This window comes from Fonsecaea multimorphosa, assembly GCF_000836435.1.
Source record: "Fonsecaea multimorphosa CBS 102226 unplaced genomic scaffold supercont1.9, whole genome shotgun sequence".
Taxonomy (NCBI): Eukaryota; Fungi; Ascomycota; class Eurotiomycetes; order Chaetothyriales; family Herpotrichiellaceae; genus Fonsecaea; species Fonsecaea multimorphosa.
Genome location: NW_015971643.1, coordinates 895,081 through 913,839, shown reverse-complemented (window position 1 = coordinate 913,839; position 18,759 = coordinate 895,081). Strand labels below are relative to the sequence as shown.

Sequence of the window (18,759 nt, the reverse complement as noted above, 5' to 3'; positions counted from 1 at the left end):
CGAGCTGTCTCTGTGATGTGAGTAAAGTTCTTGACTTGGAAGTGACCTGCATTATGAGTCCAGGTCTCATCAGGTTGTTATACACAATCGCCTTGCAAAAAGATTTGCAAGGCGCAGGTGGACGCATTTCTAATCTGCTTGTCTATGACCAAGAGTGCTCGGGATCGCATCCCGAAGTCTACTCGTATTTGGCATCAGTGCGCAACCGTAGTCCACTTCAGGTTGAGAAACTGGTTCTATACGCGTCCCCCACGCCAGGCTTCCTTCTCTTTGTGATCCAGCTTTCAATCATCGCCAGCTCCCCCATACCACCATGGCTCCGTTAGCGGACGCAGAAGCTGATTAATTGCAAAAAGTGGGTTCATCGGACGCTCTTTGCCCCCATCTTCGCTGGCCTGTGTGCAAGTCCAACACCTCGAGCAAACGTGAGAAACTACCAACCGCCCCTGGTTGTATCTTCGGCGTCTAGCCATCCCCCGGCATCAGCCAAAACCCGCCAGCAACGAGTCCACCACCGACCCTTTCAAGCAATTCCCTTAAGGGTTCTGCCTCGCTCGTTCCCTTGGGAAACACTTTTCCACTCACGGCACAAGCACTAAACTGTCCCATGGTACATTCAGAGGTCGGAACTATGCGCAAAGTCTGACATTTCGATCTCCGGAGGTAGTTCGGGGATGTCTTGGAGCCAGCACGAAAGATTGTCAGCCTCCAACGAATCTAGATCGGACAATGCACTGCTGATGTCCATTGACTCAGGCAGACCCCATTGACCTGCACCGTCGTTGTTACTGTTGATGCCGAGAGAGATGTCCTCGGCACGCGACCAGAATTTAAACGCTGGACAACGACTTGGATGCGTGTCGCTCTTGGGTAGTCTTTTGGTTGCTGTTTCTGCCGACGCTATCTTTGGTGCTGTTGCTGGAGTCACGGGAATAAGACTAGGATCCCTGCCCTCCAGGCCGAAGACATTTGCATGAGCGGGCTGTTCGTGAAGATCACTGGACAAATGAGGCAGCCGTTTTAATCGCTCGTAAGTCGCTTTGACGTTGGCGAAGATAGGCCCCATCAGAGAGAAGAGATCCCGACCCATAGGCGCCTCGGTTGTTGGTGACCTGGTGACGCTCTGCAGACGGTAGCAGAGCAGGTCAATGTATATCTCGAGTTTGGCAACACTACGGGCTGCGGATACATTCCAAGCCCGTAGCTGAGGAGTCCCTAGGGACAAGCGATACAAGAATGCGGTATTGCAAATGAGCCCCCACCATTGAAGCACGGAGAGCTTCTCATACTCTGTCGGAGGGAGGGAGAGGAATGTCTCGAGGAATGAGACTGCGGCGTGGAGGCAGACGCTTAGGATGTCGTTCTGGCTGGACGCCGTGGATGACCTTTGCCCGTGGGATCCTCCAGATCCTGTCTCGGGACATTTGTTAGACAGACAGGGGTTGAGAAGATCCATTTCGTGGGCGTGCGAAGATGAGAAGTGAGATGCGAGCGTTGTTATCAGATTATACTCCTCTGTCGACAATTGCAGAATTTCGTCCATCTTCGTCCGGAATGTACTCAGCGTTGCTTCCAGTCTGACGGAACTCAAGGGCCCGGAGTATGCAAAGTTTCCTGACAGAAGTATATTATGGTACTCGTCTCCCAGAACTTGCATGCGGAGAAGTGGGAGAATCAGGACATCGGTGTCATATTCTGGGTTGTCCGCAAGCGATTGAGCACATTCCAACATATAACTGCTGAAGGGGACATTGTTCGGTTTGCGCCATATCCAAGCCGATGTTGCCGAAAGATAATAGCAACCGATATAGGCTCTCCTGGCTGCTTTGCTGAAAAATCGATCATTCCGCGCTCCACCCACTGAGTAGTGGTGATCCAGCTGGAGCCCGATCTTCCGGGCGGCAGCCTCGCTGGGGCCGTGGTCCAGGCCCATGTCCACGCACATGCTGATGGCGATCTGCAGCATCTGATTGAACTGCTGCTTCATCGGTATGTAGAAGAAGTGGTACCATGCCAGGTAGACGACAAAGGCTTGCAGGAGGTCGATACTCTTTTCGCCCTCGATGGTGGTCGTTCGGAGTAGTCGCTCGTGAAAGTCCTGCTCGAGCAGTTTCTGGAGAGGTCTATCCGAGCCAGAGGAGACGCAGAGTATGGCATGCAAGAAGAACGGGTGATCTTGAGACAAGGATTGGATTGTCGAGTCTGGAGAGATTATCGCGAAGGGAGAGTAAGGGCACATTTGGCCGTATTTGGAAAGATATCCACTAGCAGCATCGATGGTCAGAAGGCCGGATCGTAGCAATCGATTGAGAACGGGTTCGTCAGGCCCATTGAACGCCAGTCTAGCGTCACTTGGTTTAGCTGATCTCGATGATGGCACATGGGAAGCCGACTCTAGCATCGGGATGGTGGCTGAATCAGAGCCATTTAGGTCATGACCTAGATCGCTAGAACGTCCCTGTTGACTCCTCTCGAGCTTTGAGGTCAATTCAGAGACCTGGGCGGCCAAGGCTGTCACAATCGCATCGTGGTGGCTGTCGCTGCCAGCCGTGGTTTCGCGCTTCTTCCGCGGCCGGGGCTCTTCAAAGATACATTTGGCACCCGATCTCTGACACTTCTGGCAAATGTCATCTCTCTCGGCGCAGGGTCTACACCGCACCTTGAGATCGCGGCAAGGCTTGCATGCACGCTCCGCCCTGCAACTCCGGTTGTTGCTGTTGTTATTCATTGTTCGCGGGAGGTATTTTATTGTCCCCGATGGCTGCCTCTCCGGCAAGGACGACGGGATCCCGGGGAAGTACACGTTTCCCTCGACTGGCGAGATTGCATGCTGAGAAGGAGGTAACCCTACCCTCGCGTGTCGAGCGGGAGTGTGTGAGGACAAAAGGTTCATGAGCAAGGAAAACACGGATACTGAAATGTTCCGGTAATCGCATGAAATGTCAGCTAAGCTTCCTTCGATTCAATACCGTAGTGCCAGGTAGGCTGCTCCTTTTGGGCGCCCACTTAAATATACAATGTAATGTCAGCACGCGGGCAATTACTTCCCGAGAGCAGATAGTTCCTCCTTCCGTCCAACGTCGAGGGGCATTGCGTTTCCTCCAGCGCCTGACTCTTTCTGGACTCTCTCGTTTCTTCAGCATGTTGAACCTTCTTTCCGGCTGAGCGGAAGTCCTAAGTGGTATGTTTTCAAATAAGAGGAGCCAGCAAATATCAAGCACGAGTAATGGGCCCTGAGAGGGATGCCATGGAAGCCAGGAAAACACGGGCGCCCGCGACTTCGTCGAGCAGCCGTGGTTCCGTGAGCATTCTTGGTATTTAAAATGCGAAGAGCCTCCTCCACGTCTAAGCTGACACTGAGGGGACTCTACTTTCAAGTTCTCTGAGAAGAAAAAGACGGTCACAATCTTTTTCCTGCGACCGCGACCAGCACGGGAATATACCCAGCATGGTGGTCTATCCCAAGAAATATGGCGTGGTGCTGTATCACGGATTCCAGCTTACCGATGTCTGTGGACCTGTTGACGTCCTCAACGTCCTCACGACGCATGTCAACGGTATTAGTCTCTCGTTCATTGCCGAGGACAAATCTCCAGTATCGACCTTCCCTAGGGAGTGGCCTGCGAAGATGGGCATGCCGCCTTTCTGTACATCGCAAACACTGCAGCCAACGCACGACTTTGGAGACGCCCCTCAGATGGATGTTCTCATTATTCCAGGAGGCATGGGCGTATTCGATCCCAATCCAGACAATGTTGGGCAGCCCGATGCAAAGGTGGTGGACCCCATCGCCAAATTCATCCTGTCTCAATATCCCAAGCTGAAATATCTGATCACAGTCTGCACTGGGTCGGGAATCGCGGCTCAGACCGGTCTCCTTGACGGGAAGAAGGCCACCACGTTCAAGGGAGCGTGGAAAGTGATACCTCTGTGGCGGCCAACAGTCCAATGGGTTTCGAAGGCAAGATGGGTGGTTGATGGGAATATCTGGACATCTTCTGGGGTCTGTTCGGGCACTGACCTGATGTTTGGGTTTGTGAAAGACATCTATGGAGAAAAGATTGCGAGCAACATTTCAACATGGATGGAGTACACCAGGCATGAAGACCCAAGCTTGGACCCATTTGGGATTGACGAAAAGACCATGAACTAGATCGACTCATTGGTCCATGGTTCTTATCAACGATTGTATTTCGGCTATTGACGGCGAGCCGGGACCATCGGCGCTCGCCCCATATTCCATTCTAAGGCCATATCTACGCCCTTCTGCCTACACTACAAGGACCCTTCTAGGCTTACAGGATCAAATAGAATCCTTGCGATCCATGAATCTATCTGGGTACGCCTGTGGGTGCCTGATGCTACCCCTCAAGGATTGGCCTTACATAAACTTCTGCTGATTTATCGCTGCCACTTTTTGCCGCAGCCGCCGCCGCGGGTTTTTATACGAAAGAAAAAATTGCCTCTTCGCTTGGTCAAGGGCGCACTTGTCTTCTCCATTTGCCTGCATGCACGTATTACATATACGGTGCCTGCACAAGTCTTTTCTTTAAATTAAGATACAACACGCCCCATTTTGCTCTACCCCCAACTTTAACAACAGGAACGACATTCTCAAGTGCCTGAGAAATGGCCATGGACGAAACCCAACCTTTGCTAAGAAGTACCATCCAGGCCCAGCAAGGCCCGGACAAGGCCGCTCACCCAACAGACATTGTCGATTTCGACCCCAACGGCGACCCGGAAAATCCCAGAGATTGGCCGACTGCCTACAAATGGGGGATTGTGGCTTTACTGGCTTTCATGGCCTTCACAGTGTAAGATTTTTACGTTCAAATTCTTTTTGACCCTTTTCGAATACCTTTGGCTGGGCAGTTGAGCTAACCTCAGCTACAGGACTTTCACATGCATATCTGTCGTGCCGGTTGCAAACCGGATCGTGTACGACCTCGACGGCACAAACAGCAAGTCGGCCAGCGTCCTCCTGGTGACGATATGGGAGTTTGGCGAGGCATTCGGGCCCCTCGTGCTCGCGCCGCTGTCTGAGTCGCTTGGGAGATACCCAGTCTTCAACGTCGCCAACGTCCTCTTCATCTCCGCCACGGTGCTGGCGGCGTTGTGCCAAAGCACGCCGCTCTTCATCGCCGCGCGGGCACTGACCGGTGTCGCGGTCGCTTCGAACGTGCTCAACCCGGCCATCGTGGGCGACATGTTCGTGTCGGAACAGCGCGGCTCGGCCATGAGTTTCATCATGCTGGCGCCCCTGTTGGGAGGCGCCATCGGCCCTGCCATTGCCGGCGCCATTGCCGAGACGTTGGGCTGGCGCCAGGTCCTCTGGGTGGGCGTTGCCTTGGCCAGCGCGTGCGAAGTCGCATTCCTCACGTGTTTCCGCGAGACGTACAAAGTCGCCATCCTCAACCGGAGAGTCGCCCGGCTGAGGAAAGAGACGGGCAATCTCGCGTTGCGCACGGCGGTCGACGTGGACGACGCCGAAGCGGACGTGAAGCGAACCACCAAGCTGTGGGACTCGGTCTTGCGGCCCTTTGTCGTCTTCTTCGACTCGGGCGTGCTGCAGGCCATGTCCTTATTTGGATCTTTGGTCTTCACCTATTTCTACGTCATGTCGACGACGCTGCCGGATATCTTGGAGGGGATTTACGGTCTTTCACCCGCATTGACTGGATTCACGTTCATCAGTTTCAGTATGTTTCTCCTTTCCCCGCCTTTTTCCTCAAGCAAAACTGTCTCTTCTGAATTTGTGTGCAACTCTATATTCCATCCAAAAAAGAAAAATGCTAACAACGTCCTTCCCTCCAGGTGTCGGATCCGTCATCAGCGTCATCATCTGCAACCTCTTCCTCGACCGAATCTACATCCGACTGCGCGACGCCGCCGCCGCCAAGAAGGGCTTCTCGTCGTCATCATCCGAAGGACAACCAGAGTACCGGCTCCCGCTCGCCATCATCGGCGGCTTCACGCTCCCCTTCATGGTCGCCCTGTACGGCTGGGCGGCCGAACTCCGCCTCCCGCTGCCCGTCCTGATCCTCGTCCTCGTGCTGCTCGGAAACGCGTTGATGCTGGGCTTCATCCCGCTCATGGCCTACGTGGTCGACGCGTTCAAGCTGTATTCCGCCAGCGCCATGACCGCGCTGATTGTCACGAGGTGCCTGATGGGCACGTTTTTGCCGCTTGGCGTCGAGCCGCTCGTCAAGGCCATGGGATACGGTTGGGGTTTCAGCATCTTGTGTGCGCTGAGTCTTCTGACCGCGCCGATCCCCGTCTTCATCTACCGTTATGGTGCAAAGTGGAGGAGAATGTGTCCCTATACGGAACCGGAGAACTAAAAAAGAAAAAAAAAGACGGATGAATGAATGGTCATGTGAAGGCCATTCGGCTGCTACTTCACTGGACCAGGCAAAAGCCAATGAATAGACTGCATGGTGTTTTGGAGTATACTGTTCGAGGTATGTGTAGCGCATCTTCAGCTTGAGCCGGTTTGGACATGGGAAAAGTCTCGCTACTCCCTCAACGAGACGGGCTGTTTACTCCATCCATGGGGTCTTTTCACGGATAGATAAACTCATGTAGACAGGCAGAGAACTTTCAACACACCGCCAGCCTGTGTTACACATTCTTCCCCCAAAAAACAAACCCCTGCCCGGCTTTGCAGGACGGCCCTTCGTTCCGGGAGGTTCGAAAAGACGAAGCCCAGAATTCGTTTTGATCGCTGAGTGAAGGAAGGGGGTTCATGGACACAATCCAGATCGTCCCATGTGAAGGTCCCAGTGAGTCAATCTTGGACTTCGACTTCGGATGGGGGGGTCCAAATAGATAATGTGCTAATGGTTTGTGAAGCAAGTGAGAGCGCCCCCTTCCCCGCTCCATCTATCTCGATTGCCACTATGTGCGATGGCGACATGCTTCCTGAAAACCCGCTATTGTCTGTCTTCCAAAAGTATTGGGGTGGATGGGCTTGCGTTACTGGCGCTGGATTTCATCCGGGATATACCAGACCATAAGCGCAATAGAGGAGGAGCGAGGAGGACGCCGATCATTCCTCCCAGGGTCGAGGGATCCTGTCCACGAAAACATATTCCGTGGAATATAAACAGCACGAACGAACGAATTCTTCCCTATTGAGTCTGTGGCTGCTTGGGTATTATGCCTCCAATTCTTGTGGCATCCAGTCAAAGCACCTTCACATGTGTCTCAAATTCCCATCCGCTTATCACTGACCCTCTGGGTAGAGGCTGCGTACATACGCTCCCGGTCAACCGAGCTCAGTGCCTGCTCCATATGCGCCTCACCCGCGATCTGACTCAGCATTTTCGCTGTGGCATTGGCAACGAGCCACTGGTCGTACGTATTCAGGACACCGACGATCCAGACGAACTGGACGTGTTCCGGGCCGAGACGGTGCACACGGCTGATGATCTGGCCAAGGGTGGAATGTTGTCTGGCATGTCAAAGATAACGATTTTGTGACACGCACCCTGAATGTTCAGTCCCAGCGCCGAGGGGCGGCTGTTGAGGAGTAAGAAACGGGCATCGTCGTCCGGGTCGTTCCAGCGCGCCAGGATACAGCTGCGTTCGGCAGCCGTGGTGCCGGGCCAGATCGCAAGATATTTGATGCCAAAATTGTGCAGGAAGCAGTCCGGTCCCCACTGCGTGTGAGCCCAGTTCATCATGAAGACGGTCTTACCATTAAACCGTCTGCCTTCGTCTCCATACATGGATATATAGATACCTAGGTATGCTTCGCCATGTAAACGGGTGTCACCGTTTGGTGCCATGCGGGAAGCCACGAGACGAAGATGGAGAAACGTCGTTGAATGGATAAGTCTGGTTTCATATCCGGCTTGTTGGAGCTCTGCCGCTTTTTCGAGAATGTCTTGATGAAGACTTCGGGAGAATTTAAGACCTTCGTGCTGGTCAAGACCCTTGAGCTCGCCAGACTGAGCATGGCACACGATGTCCTCGCGACGACGACGAGGATAAGCGCAAGTCCCTTGAATGATCGTTTGCCTGTGGGAGTCACCACCTTCTTTCTTCCCCTTACCAGCCTCATACTGCTCCATGTTTCTCGCCATCCACTTTGATCCACTGAAACTATCGTCCTGAGCCGCTCACCGCCGTGGACTGATCGTCGACAATCCTGTTGCCAGACTCGTCAAGAATCGTCGAGCCGAAGAGTTGGCTGTCGGATATGATGTCCACGCTTAGTTTCCCACATCTTTCTCCGAAGGCATTTATTGGGGTGCTGAGATGATCTTGTGGTTTAGAAACCCGGACTTGTTGGCTGAGCTGACCCCAGATCATATAATGACAGGCAGAAAGGTCGCAAAGGTGAGCAATCCATAGTCTCGTGGTTCTCTGTCGTGGTAGACGTTTGACATATCGGTCTGTCCAAGACACGGTATAGGCAAGTGACAATGTGGCGTTCAATATTCACGAAGTTGGCTTGGCGAGCAGATTCACCATCTTTTCCCTATGCTTCCTGCCTCTTTTGAAGCGCGTTTTGCACTGCGTTTAGCGCTTGCTGTCGCGCCTGTCGTTGAGGCGTTGACTGGGACTACCATCAGTCAGTCCCGACTCAGCCTCGTCACATGATCAGAATGCAGAGAACTTGCTTGAGCAACATTGATGGGGCGACCATCATGGTCCAGCGACCGAGACAGTTTGACATTGGGCAATGATTCAAATGCGATCTTTTGTTCGAAAAATTGTTGGTGATTGTTGTCGAAAGCGGCCCACACGCCATCAGTTGCGCCTAGATAGGCCAAGTCCAAGGGCATCTTGGCCGTGAGAGCGAGCAGATCCAGAACAATCGCAGGAAAGCTGAGTGAAGCTTTGAGGGGCAACACAAGCGAGCGAGATGGGCGCCAAGTGAGAGAATGCAAGAAGCTTGTGATCCAAGACAGGTCTTTCGTATCAGATAATCAGGTGGTAGGGGAAGCCAGGGCAATTATCTGAGCAATTTGAAGATGAGCGAAAGATAGATGCAAGGGGAGATGAGGACGTGAGAAGGATAAATAGGAAGAGCAGTGAGGGAAGCAAACGGCGCGGCGAGGCGCGACTGGGAAAGCAATGAATACAGGACTAAACTTCACAATGAACAGTGAATGAATCGGTACAATCAAAGCTTCTGGTTCTTTTTCATTCCGCTTCTATCCCTGTCAGCCTCTATTGTGTCTGTGTATCGATCAACGTACTATGCAAACAAGTACTTCGCGGCGTGGTCAATGTGATCATCCGCAAAGGTTGCCATTGTGTAGTAGCTGTGGTCATAGTCTGGCTGGAATCTGACGTGGACTCCTTTCTCCTGCCCAATTTCCTTCGCGGCTGCAATGAAGTTTTCAGGGAGAAGCTGTCCTTGTTTGTAGAAATTGTCACCGGTTCCCTGCGGAGGTCAGCAGTGTACGAGCACAGTCAAGGACGGCAACATACCACATCAATCAAAATGTCCAGGGGCCCGCCTTTCCACTGCTTGATCAGTTCTGTCGAATCATGCTGGGCTCCCAGCTTTTGCCAGTCGTCACCGAAATAGCCTTTGAACGCCTTCTCACCCCAGGGACACTTGAGGGGATTGGCAATGGGAGCAAAGGCGCTGACACTCTTGTATTTTCCCGGATTCTTCAGGTACAGGGAGAGGGCGCCATGACCTCCCATACTGTGTCCACTGATACTAACCCTGCTAGAATCAATCTGATCTTTAAAGGCTTCGAAGACGGTTTTGGGGAGTTCATCGGTGATATATGAGTACATCTTGTAGTTCTTGGACCATGGGTCGGCACTCGCATCGACGTAGAAACCTGCACCGGTACCGAAGTCGTAGGCATCGTCTTCACCTTTGATACCAATACCCCCTGCATGCCGTCAGTCCACGCATCGATCGTGAAAATCCGGAGGGGACCTACTTGGGCTTGTGTCAGGGTACAATACAGCGATGCCCTTCTTACTGGCACCGTGTTGAAAGAAGCCCTTTTCAGAACAATTGTCACCGGTACATGTGAGACCAGAGAGCCATATAAACAGAGGGACTTTGTTGCTTGCAGCTTGAGGAGGAAGGTACAGGTTGAACTTCATCTCGCAGCCAGTGGTGGAGGCATTGTGAGCGAGCTTCAGAAGCTTGCCGCCGAAGCTGGCGATGGTGGCTTGAGTGGTGACGGACATGTTGTACCTTTTGGCTTCGGGGATTTCGTTTTGGAGAGAATGAGAAAACAACAATGGACTGTGAGGAAATGTTTTGGTAGAGCATGTTTTTGCATATGAGAAAATGACGTGGGGACAGCGCAGGCCCAGGGAGGGGGAGGCCGCATTGGAGAAGAGGATCAACTGCCCCGCAGGTGGCCGTGGCAGTGGCAGATGCGGAACAGCAGTCAGTGAGGACCATCTCTTAGAATGGGGACAACTCGGGAGTGTGCAATCTCACCGGAAGAGGCACCAGTAAATGGAAGAGAAGAAACAGATGGATCAGGGAAGAGGGGCCGATGTGAAGCTCTCCAATCAGTCTATCGGCAGTGGTATGAGGATGAATTGGGATACGTTTTCCGCCGACAAGACAATTTCCCTTCCGAGTTCTGAGTCCCGACTGTGAGCTAGAGGGTTCCTGGTAGATAGAAAGTGTTGGCTGCCTGCGCCCTGTAGAGGTGTTCAAGTGCCGGAGTCTGGGTCCTGAGCTGATAATCGTACAGAAGTCAGATTAACACCGTCAAGCACAAAAGGCAAGGTCACTGTCAAGGCTGGGAGCACAATGATACACACTCAACCGTCTAAAACACCAGCGAATGATGGAATCTAGGTGCAAGGTTGCGCGGCAAGGAAGATCGGCAATACTTCGGAACTGCCTGCGAGGCTGCCAGAAGATGCCACCACCACCGTCACTGTCAAGACAGTGTACTTGCATTATTCAGACGCTGCTCTCTCCGTGACCACCTGCAGCTAATTTACTCGTGCTTTTATATCAACGGCCAAGGAGATCCGTTCTCCCCCACTTCACTCCCTCTTCATCTAGTGAACCCTCCCAGTCAGCCATGGCGTCGGTCGCCTCATCCACACCCTCTGTGCAAGAAGCGACCCTTCCCAAGCATCCCGCCTCGTCTCAACCGACCTACAACTTCAGCTTCACGCCCTTCCTCCGCAGCAATGGCCTTGCTGCGCTTGCTTCCACCATCCCAGTCTGTCCCGATTTCGCCAGTACAGGCCACTGTCCGCGCGGGCGTCGCTGTCCCGACCGCCATCCCACACCCACCCAACCGCAGGCACCGCACTCCCAGCAACATCACTACGGTCGCCACGCCAATGACAACTATGTCTGCAAACACTGGCTCAAGGGCCTCTGCAAGAAGGGGGACGCCTGCGATTACCTGCACGAATATAACCTCCGGAAGATGAGCGAGTGCCAGTTCTACAACCAAAACGGATACTGCCAAAACGGCGACGAGTGTCTCTACGTCCACGTCAAAGAGGGCTCGAAGCTGCCCATGTGTGAAGACTATAACAAAGGCTTCTGCGAGAAGGGACCTAGATGTCCCAATCGACACGTGAGGAGGAAGTTGTGCGAATTCTATCTGGCGGGATTCTGTCCGGACGGGAAAGAGTGTAAACATGGGGTCCATCTCAAAAGCGGCCCGGCAGCGGCGGCGGCGGCTGCCGCAGAGAAAGACGCGGATGCGCAGAGAAGAGACAGAGTCGCAGACTTGGAAAAGAGGGAGGAAGAATCGCGCAAAGACTACGGTTGGAAGGGTGGCAGAGGTGGGAAAGCAGGGAGATGGAGAAGCAAACGGGACAGGAGATGAACAGGAAGAGAATCTGCCATACTCGACAGGAGAATTGGCAATTCCTGCCACGGTTCTACGTCGATCCTTTCTCACTGTTACCGGAGAGTGGCGCCAACGCTGTCGGCATTACCTGGTCCAGCATGCGAGTCACGAAATTCTCCATAGCTGGAAGAGCTGCGCCAAGTCATTAACACACCCAGCGTACAGCTAACGAGACCAGTCAGCAGAGTGAGCCCTCTATCCGACTCTTCGACGCCTGAAGAAGGGTATTGCAGATATTCAAGCAGCTCCCGGATATTGTTCAAGGCGATGACATACCCGCATGCCATATTCTGCACAGCGAAGCCGAAGACATTTCATCGGAGTCTCTACCATTCCTCTTCGCCAATAAGACAGCGAACGAGCATGCAAATGAAGGACTCGAATGGATGCCAAATGCCCATAAACATCATCGGCCGGCTATGCCTGCTGAAGGACCCGAAGAAGATTCGGCGCCGAGCACTGATTCTCGGCAGCCAGGATGGGAGGGCCGAAAGGAGGACAGAGGTAGGAGCAAGGCACCTCGTACACGGTCCCTAGGTGGTTCTACATATCGTGGGGTAGTTGTTGTCATCTTCATTGACAAGCCAGCTACTCGGACTGTCCTCTAGTACTCGATTTCCGGGTATATACAAGAAAGACAACATCAAAACGGATGAATAGATAAGAGAATGAAAGTTACATCGATACCCAGAAATGTACCCTATATTTATTCCGGTCTATATTATGCATCATCCTCTTCTCCATATTAGGCCTTTCACTCGTCCTTTCTCAGTGTCACCTACTGTAGTATATGTGATTTCCATCCCAGTAAACCTACCTAGGTACCTACCTACCTACCAGGTAGATAATGTCTCGCTCTTTCCGTCTGTTCTTGAGATCTTAATTAAAAGGAAAGCCATGGAGAAGGAACAAAAGCTGGTTAACTTATTGTGGCCTTGCTCCCGTAGATAATTCCCGTTACGCTACCTAGGTAGGTAAGGAGTCACTGTCAATCGACAAACCACATGCAGGTAGTATGCTACGGACCCTGGTATGAAAGGAGTAGAGGTAGGTAATTGTGTGATATGCCACCCACCCAACCATCCATGCAAAAAGACAACGCCGCCCGCTATGTGCGTCTACAGTTTTTCCAAGAGCAAGCCCGACGACAAAAAACAAAAAAAAACAAAAAAAGAAGTATAGCCCAAGGTTTCCGCTGCGCTGTTCCTATGCCAATCTTTTTCCAAACCAATTTCGTGCCCGCGGCTTTATACGATGGCGTATTTCTCATCTGTGCTGCCCTTCGCCTGTAGGCGCAGCAGTTGCTGGAGGAGAAGTCGCAGCTTTTTCGACATCCTTTTCCAAAGTGGCCCGCCTACTCCTCTGCTTCTCCTCCCTCTCGCGCAAAATCTCTTGTCGGACCCGCTCTTGCTCCTCAATGCCCGTCCTCGCCTTCTCATGCGTGTTGCTCAGCTCCTTCTTCCTGATGAACAAGCTCACGAAGATCCCAAACGCCGCAAAACACGTGTAGAAGATCCACATTGTCCTCAGCGAGTCGGTGTATGCCTTGTCGACGGCGGCGCGGGCGGGGCCGTGGAGAGTGCGGACGATGGACGTGGTGGCGCCGAAGGAGGAGGAGGTCAGAAGTCTCGCGCGCTGTGATCCGAGGACGGGGACAAGGCTAGCGTACTTCTTGGAAAGTTCATTAGTGAAGACGACGCCGCCCAGCACGACCGAGATGGAAGTGGAGAGGTTGCGAGTGAAGCCGAATGTCGCTGTTGCGACAGCCATATCGTGACCCTTGATGTGCGCTTGCAATGCAATCAATGGAGACTGGAAATTGGGCCCAACACCGATACCTGCAATGATCTGGTATATGATAATCTTGGTCCAATCCTTGTCGGCTGGCAAGTCGATGAACAATCCGTAACCGAGAGTCATGACGCAGAGGCCAAACCAGATGGGGTCCCGGAATCGACCTGTCTTCTTCACGTATAGGCCCGTGGCTGTCGAGACAAAGGACAACGTGAGGACCATTGTGAGAAGATACACTCCAGAGAGAATAGGACTAGCGCCAAGCACGGTCTGAAAGTAGAACGGGAGATAGTAGCTCCCAGCAATGAAGACAAAGCCGTGGATGAAGCAGACTCCCAACGCTGCGAGGTTGGAGCGGTTCTTGAATAGCCGAAGGGGGATGACTGGATATTTCGCCAGCTTCCACTCGTTTAGGAAGAACAAGACGATGGTGAAGACCCCAAAAATGATCAGGCATAAGGTGTAGGCACTGTCCCAGGGTTTCGTCGTGCCTCCTGAGGTCATGCCAAACAGGAACATGACCACTCCACCGACAATCGTGACGACACCAAGCCAATCGATAGCCTTGACCCCATCCCAAAAGGGTGTCTTGGGAGTGTCCAGCTTAAGGAAGAACGTGAGCAGGATCAAGGAAAGACCATCCAGCGGCAAATTGATGTAAAAGCACCATCTCCAGGAGACGCCCTCGGTGAAAGCGCCACCCACAACGGGACCGACTCCAGAGGCAATGGCCCAGACCATGCCCAAGATACCAAAGTACTTGGGTCTTTCTCTCATGCTGAATAGGTCGCTTATGCAGATGTAGACCAGTGTTATGAGACCACCTCCGCCAATGCCCTGAATCACCCGTCCCCCAATAAGGAGACCGATCGAGTTACTCAGGGCCGCGACCAGACTTCCGGCCATGAAAATTCCATTGGCGAACGTGATGATAGGCTTGCGGCCCCAGATGTCTGAGAGTTTGCCCCATAGAGGGACACTTGCAGCGTTTGCAAGTAGGTATGCAGAACCGACCCAGGTGTAATCTGAAGCCGAGGCGTGAAAATGCTGGGCGATGGTAGGTAAAGCTGTGGTGATGATGGTGACGTCCAAGGCGGCCAGGAACAAGGCCACACACAAGGAGAACATGATAATGATAGTGCGGCTCTTTGAAAATTGGGAGGCTCTGGATTGTGTTCTGTCCAGCGCGGGCTTTTCGAGAGCCGGCTCTTGGGGCGGTGATGCATTATCTCGTGGCGTTTCCACGACGACATCATTTGCATCGTCAGGAAACTTCTCTGATGCTGGGTTGCTGGACGATGCAGGTGAAGTGGTATCATCCTGTGCGGTGCCTGTCTCTGGAGGGTGGATGGCTCCCGGCGGAGCAGCACCTCCAGGCTTGAGGTATTCGGCCGCCGCCTCGACTCTCTTTTCGGGGTCCGACGTCATATTGAATCAAGGGTAACGATATTGGATATGAGGTCTGCAGTTTTCACGAAAAGCAATGAATGCAGATTTGTCGACCCGTGAAGATATATTGACGAAGGCGCAAAGACAGTGGTGAGTAACAGGTTAGGACCTATTTTGTATGCGATATTCTTGTACGAAGTATGAGGCGAGAGTTTGAAAGTGACGGCCACCGCCTTAAGTCCGATCCAATCGAGAAAAAAGAGAGGAGCCTTTTCAGGCCGACAAACAATACCAGGGGTTTCCGAGTGGCTAGAAATTGCGCATGGTGAACAGGCAGCCGGAAGGATAATAGAATGTTGGGTTTGCAATCAAAGAATGCGGGCGACGGTGGTGAAAATTCGCCATGGAGGACAACAGCCAAAAAGGTCGACCCTTTGGCCTCGAACAAAGAAACAGACGGACCCGAATGTCGATGCCGAGCCGATTACGAGATCTGGGGGGGATGATGTTCGAAGGGGTCACCAGGGCAAGAGCGAATCAATGACGAGGAGAGAAAAAGTCGTGACGATAGCTTGAGCTGCAATGAGGATGCTGCGTACTCGCTGCACGTACCTATGGGAGGGTCGTGGGGAGCGCCGTGTACGGAATTCTGTTCGTCAAAAGTCTATTAGTAAAGAGAAATGCGGAGGGGGCAGCAGGGGGAATGTACCGAGTGCCCGCTCCTTTTCGAATCATCGATAGAGTCGAATCAAAGCTGCCGGATCATGTGGAGAAGAGCAGGGAAGACAAGGGAATTTCTTCGTTGACTGGTCTTCGCACAATCGCCTAGCACAGAAACGAACCAGAAAAAGAACTTGAGGGTCAACGAAATCTATTCGGCTCCTCGTGGTGCCGGTGCCGCGTCACGTGGCTTGCATGTGACCACCGTTTGACCATCACCGACACAATGGGTGCCAGCAGCTACTCATTCGGGCAATTAAGTACTGACCACCATCATTGCAACCACTATTACGGCCTTATTTCTGGGACTGCAGGGAATACCAGGTATGTTGGATGTCTTGCTTGCCAAGATCCCAAGGTCGCTGGCCGATACAAAGAAATCACCGCTTTGATACATAACTGCGCTGCTGCTGTTCCCTGTGCGACAAAGTCATCCTTCCCCCTCCTTTTAAAACGACAACAAGAAGATCTTCCGGTCCAAGCTCAAACTTTGTGGCAACTTCAAGCAACCCTCCCTCCACTGTTGTCACCCCCTGATACTCTAATTCCGCTCAAATTGCGTGCCGTGAAATTCAAGATGCCACCCATCGATGTATCCTGCGAGGTATATTGAGCAAGTGCTAGTACCCCTCCAACGACGTCAAAGAAATGCGTGCTCATATCCAGCCATTTTCATCCCAATCTTCAATTCAACGGTTTGTGGCATCGCAGACAATCCATCTGCATCTTCCATACCACGGGTTCAAATGGACCTTTGGTCTTGTGCTTCCCCTGAGGCACCAGCTGCCAGAGGGTTGCAGAATGAATGTACTCATCTTCTCCGAGCTTCTTCACTGGGGAGATCTTGCCCTCCAGTTTGCCTACCCATGGCTTCTCGGCCTTCGATTTCCGCTTGATTGCCTGGCGGATCATCTTCGATCGATTTTTCCTCGAGGCTTCGTTTTCTCCAGACACTGGAGTCTCGTGTGTCAGCGTCCCCTTTTTGAACTGCTCCCACGCCCTCTGTTCCATGACGGTGATCAAGCAATCTTCGTGGTTCCACATGAGGCAGTCCGCCTCCCGGCACTGGTACATGTCCCGCTCGGGATTGTCGTAGCCTCCGCAAACGCAAAACTTGCGAAGCTTGCTGAGCGCACGAGGGTTCGTCCTCCCCTTATTGATGTCGTAAGTTTGGCGCCAGTATCTCTCTCCAAGTTCCGTTTTGTTGGAGTCGTCACTCTCGTCCCAATAGCTGACTTCGGCACCCCACGTAAGTGCCTGCGCCTCGATAATGTCGACTTGATTGCTCATCACTAGTTCTTTTCTGCCATGGTATGGTTGTCGCCCCATGGGCAATTCCTCAGGCCAGTACAGCCAGAACAGCCGGACGTAGACCGTCTCTCGGTCCAGAGCTTTAAATTCTGATACAACCCCAACCCAGAGATTTTCCTTGTCATATTTTAGTTTCTCGGCCGATGAAGCATTCTCCGGAGGTGCAGGTGGCGGCGGCATATGCCGATTGACATAGACAAACTGGCCAGCCGTGTACGTGACTTCATGAGTCTCCTTGACTGTGTGCGTACGCGTCGCGTCAGAACAGGACATGGCTTCAGGAGTGGGTGATACTCACACCTTGCATTCTTGAATCTTGTCAATTGGTCCCATTTCGACCCCGGGATCAGCGCAAAGTCAATGGAGAGTTGAGACAGGCGCAGAGGAAAGTCCTGGAAGAGTGAGACGTCGGCGTCTTCCCCTAGAGTCCTCCAGCGCTTGGGCGTAACAGGGCAGATGACAGTAAACTCGCAAGGCTCGCTTTCGACAGTATACTGGACGTCGGGAGTGCGACTTGCTCCCTGATATCCAGAGGGGGCTGCACCTGGTCTGGGTCCATCTTCCATTTCGCTGGCGCTTCGCTTGCGCCCGATCACCTGGTCCGACTTCACGATCTCCTGCTTCTTGGTCTGCTCCTGCTCGCTATTCCTTGTCTCCTCCGTTTCGGGGGTGCTTTTACTACTTTCATCCTCCTCCTCTGACTCGCTTTCATTATGGGTTGCGGGAGAAAGATATTCTTCCCACTCAGTCGAAGAGGCCATCAGGAACAGCAATGAAGGCGCGTGTAGCGGAAGTAGAAGCGATGGGTTGGGGACTCGTCAAGTCCGATGTCGTGACAGCTAGGAATCTTTCAGAAGGAGCGAGGATTGCGAGGATCAAAGAGGTTTGGATCGATCCAAAAGCGATGAGAAGTTCACGTTCGACGCGTCGCAAAGGAAGGCGCAGTTGAGGTTGAATTTGCTTCGGATTCGACTCGGTTACAGCAGATATGAATACAGCAACGACGGCGTCTGCAAAGTTACCACAATGAGTCGTCACCCTGACACCGCATTTAGCGACGCGAAACAAAAAAAAAAACTTTGGAGCGCGGTTGGCAGGTCTGTGTGAGATGGATGGTGGATGAGAGAAGTGCGAGGTCAAGATTGTTGGGCGCATGGGGGTAGTGACCAGCGTGTGAAGGTTCACCACGAGCTGTGCTGGCGACGGCTCTGGCGTTCTCCCGGTCGCCTAATGCCGCCTAAGCTGTCCAGCGCGTTCCAGCCCACTTGTCGCCGGCTTCCCCTAAAGTCACGGCCAACCAATACGACTTGTTGGTGGCAGAAGCAACCCCTCACTTGGGTGAACAGTCGTAGTGTCACCAGTGCTGCGTCTGCCGCATGATGCTTGCATGCCACACCAGTTGGAGCCCGAGGACGTCTTGTTGTCGACGTGTCGAAATTGCCCGAGACAGCGATGCTCCTCCCAATCGCTACCCTGAGTTTTGCGGCACGCGCTCTGAGCCAACCACTTGCTGATCATCCAAGCGGTTAGGGAGCATCTGGCAGGGTGATTCATCATTGTGGTATTATCCAGCAGGATAAGATAACATGTGACTGATCCATGCAGTATGTGTGCAGTAACTTCTCTAATACACTCTGGTTGAGTTTCTGTCTACTCATATGTCACCCCCAGAGCTTTGCTTTCTAGATCGCCAACACCCGGAGCAACCACCATATTAGGGTAT

The 18,759-nt window shown here is 52.7% G+C and overlaps 9 protein-coding genes across 9 annotated transcripts; 3 read left to right on the top strand and 6 right to left on the bottom strand.

The window, feature by feature from the left end:
- Positions 1-616: 616 nt before the first annotated feature.
- Z520_05491 (uncharacterized protein) lies at positions 617-2,728 on the bottom strand (the record flags this gene model as incomplete). Its single annotated transcript, XM_016775994.1, has 1 exon — positions 617-2,728. One exon carries the CDS (start codon positions 2,726-2,728, stop codon positions 617-619), a length of 2,112 nt encoding a protein of 703 aa, XP_016633153.1.
- Positions 2,729-3,448: 720 nt separating this feature from the next.
- Positions 3,449-4,153, top strand: Z520_05490 (uncharacterized protein; the record flags this gene model as incomplete). Its single annotated transcript, XM_016775993.1, has 1 exon — positions 3,449-4,153. The coding sequence occupies one exon, from the start codon at positions 3,449-3,451 to the stop codon at positions 4,151-4,153; it is 705 nt and encodes a 234-aa protein (XP_016633152.1).
- A 476-nt stretch (positions 4,154-4,629) lies between these two features.
- On the top strand, positions 4,630-6,344 carry Z520_05489 (uncharacterized protein; the record flags this gene model as incomplete). The annotated part of the gene is made up of 3 exons (XM_016775992.1): positions 4,630-4,817; positions 4,897-5,702; positions 5,818-6,344. The coding sequence occupies 3 exons, from the start codon at positions 4,630-4,632 to the stop codon at positions 6,342-6,344; spliced, it is 1,521 nt and encodes a 506-aa protein (XP_016633151.1).
- Positions 6,345-7,367: 1,023 nt separating this feature from the next.
- On the bottom strand, positions 7,368-8,078 carry Z520_05488 (uncharacterized protein; the record flags this gene model as incomplete). Its single annotated transcript, XM_016775991.1, has 1 exon — positions 7,368-8,078. The coding sequence occupies one exon, from the start codon at positions 8,076-8,078 to the stop codon at positions 7,368-7,370; it is 711 nt and encodes a 236-aa protein (XP_016633150.1).
- Positions 8,079-8,582: 504 nt separating this feature from the next.
- On the bottom strand, positions 8,583-8,795 carry Z520_05487 (uncharacterized protein; the record flags this gene model as incomplete). The annotated part of the gene is made up of 1 exon (XM_016775990.1): positions 8,583-8,795. One exon carries the CDS (start codon positions 8,793-8,795, stop codon positions 8,583-8,585), a length of 213 nt encoding a protein of 70 aa, XP_016633149.1.
- A 416-nt stretch (positions 8,796-9,211) lies between these two features.
- Z520_05486 (uncharacterized protein) lies at positions 9,212-10,173 on the bottom strand (the record flags this gene model as incomplete). Its single annotated transcript, XM_016775989.1, has 3 exons — positions 9,212-9,400; positions 9,448-9,866; positions 9,918-10,173. 3 exons carry the CDS (start codon positions 10,171-10,173, stop codon positions 9,212-9,214), a joined length of 864 nt encoding a protein of 287 aa, XP_016633148.1.
- Positions 10,174-11,033: 860 nt separating this feature from the next.
- Z520_05485 (uncharacterized protein) lies at positions 11,034-11,798 on the top strand (the record flags this gene model as incomplete). Its single annotated transcript, XM_016775988.1, has 1 exon — positions 11,034-11,798. The coding sequence occupies one exon, from the start codon at positions 11,034-11,036 to the stop codon at positions 11,796-11,798; it is 765 nt and encodes a 254-aa protein (XP_016633147.1).
- Positions 11,799-13,088: 1,290 nt separating this feature from the next.
- Z520_05484 (uncharacterized protein) lies at positions 13,089-15,044 on the bottom strand (the record flags this gene model as incomplete). The annotated part of the gene is made up of 1 exon (XM_016775987.1): positions 13,089-15,044. The coding sequence occupies one exon, from the start codon at positions 15,042-15,044 to the stop codon at positions 13,089-13,091; it is 1,956 nt and encodes a 651-aa protein (XP_016633146.1).
- A 1,365-nt stretch (positions 15,045-16,409) lies between these two features.
- On the bottom strand, positions 16,410-17,797 carry Z520_05483 (uncharacterized protein; the record flags this gene model as incomplete). Its single annotated transcript, XM_016775986.1, has 2 exons — positions 16,410-17,275; positions 17,335-17,797. 2 exons carry the CDS (start codon positions 17,795-17,797, stop codon positions 16,410-16,412), a joined length of 1,329 nt encoding a protein of 442 aa, XP_016633145.1.
- Between the last annotated feature and the right edge of the window lie 962 nt (positions 17,798-18,759).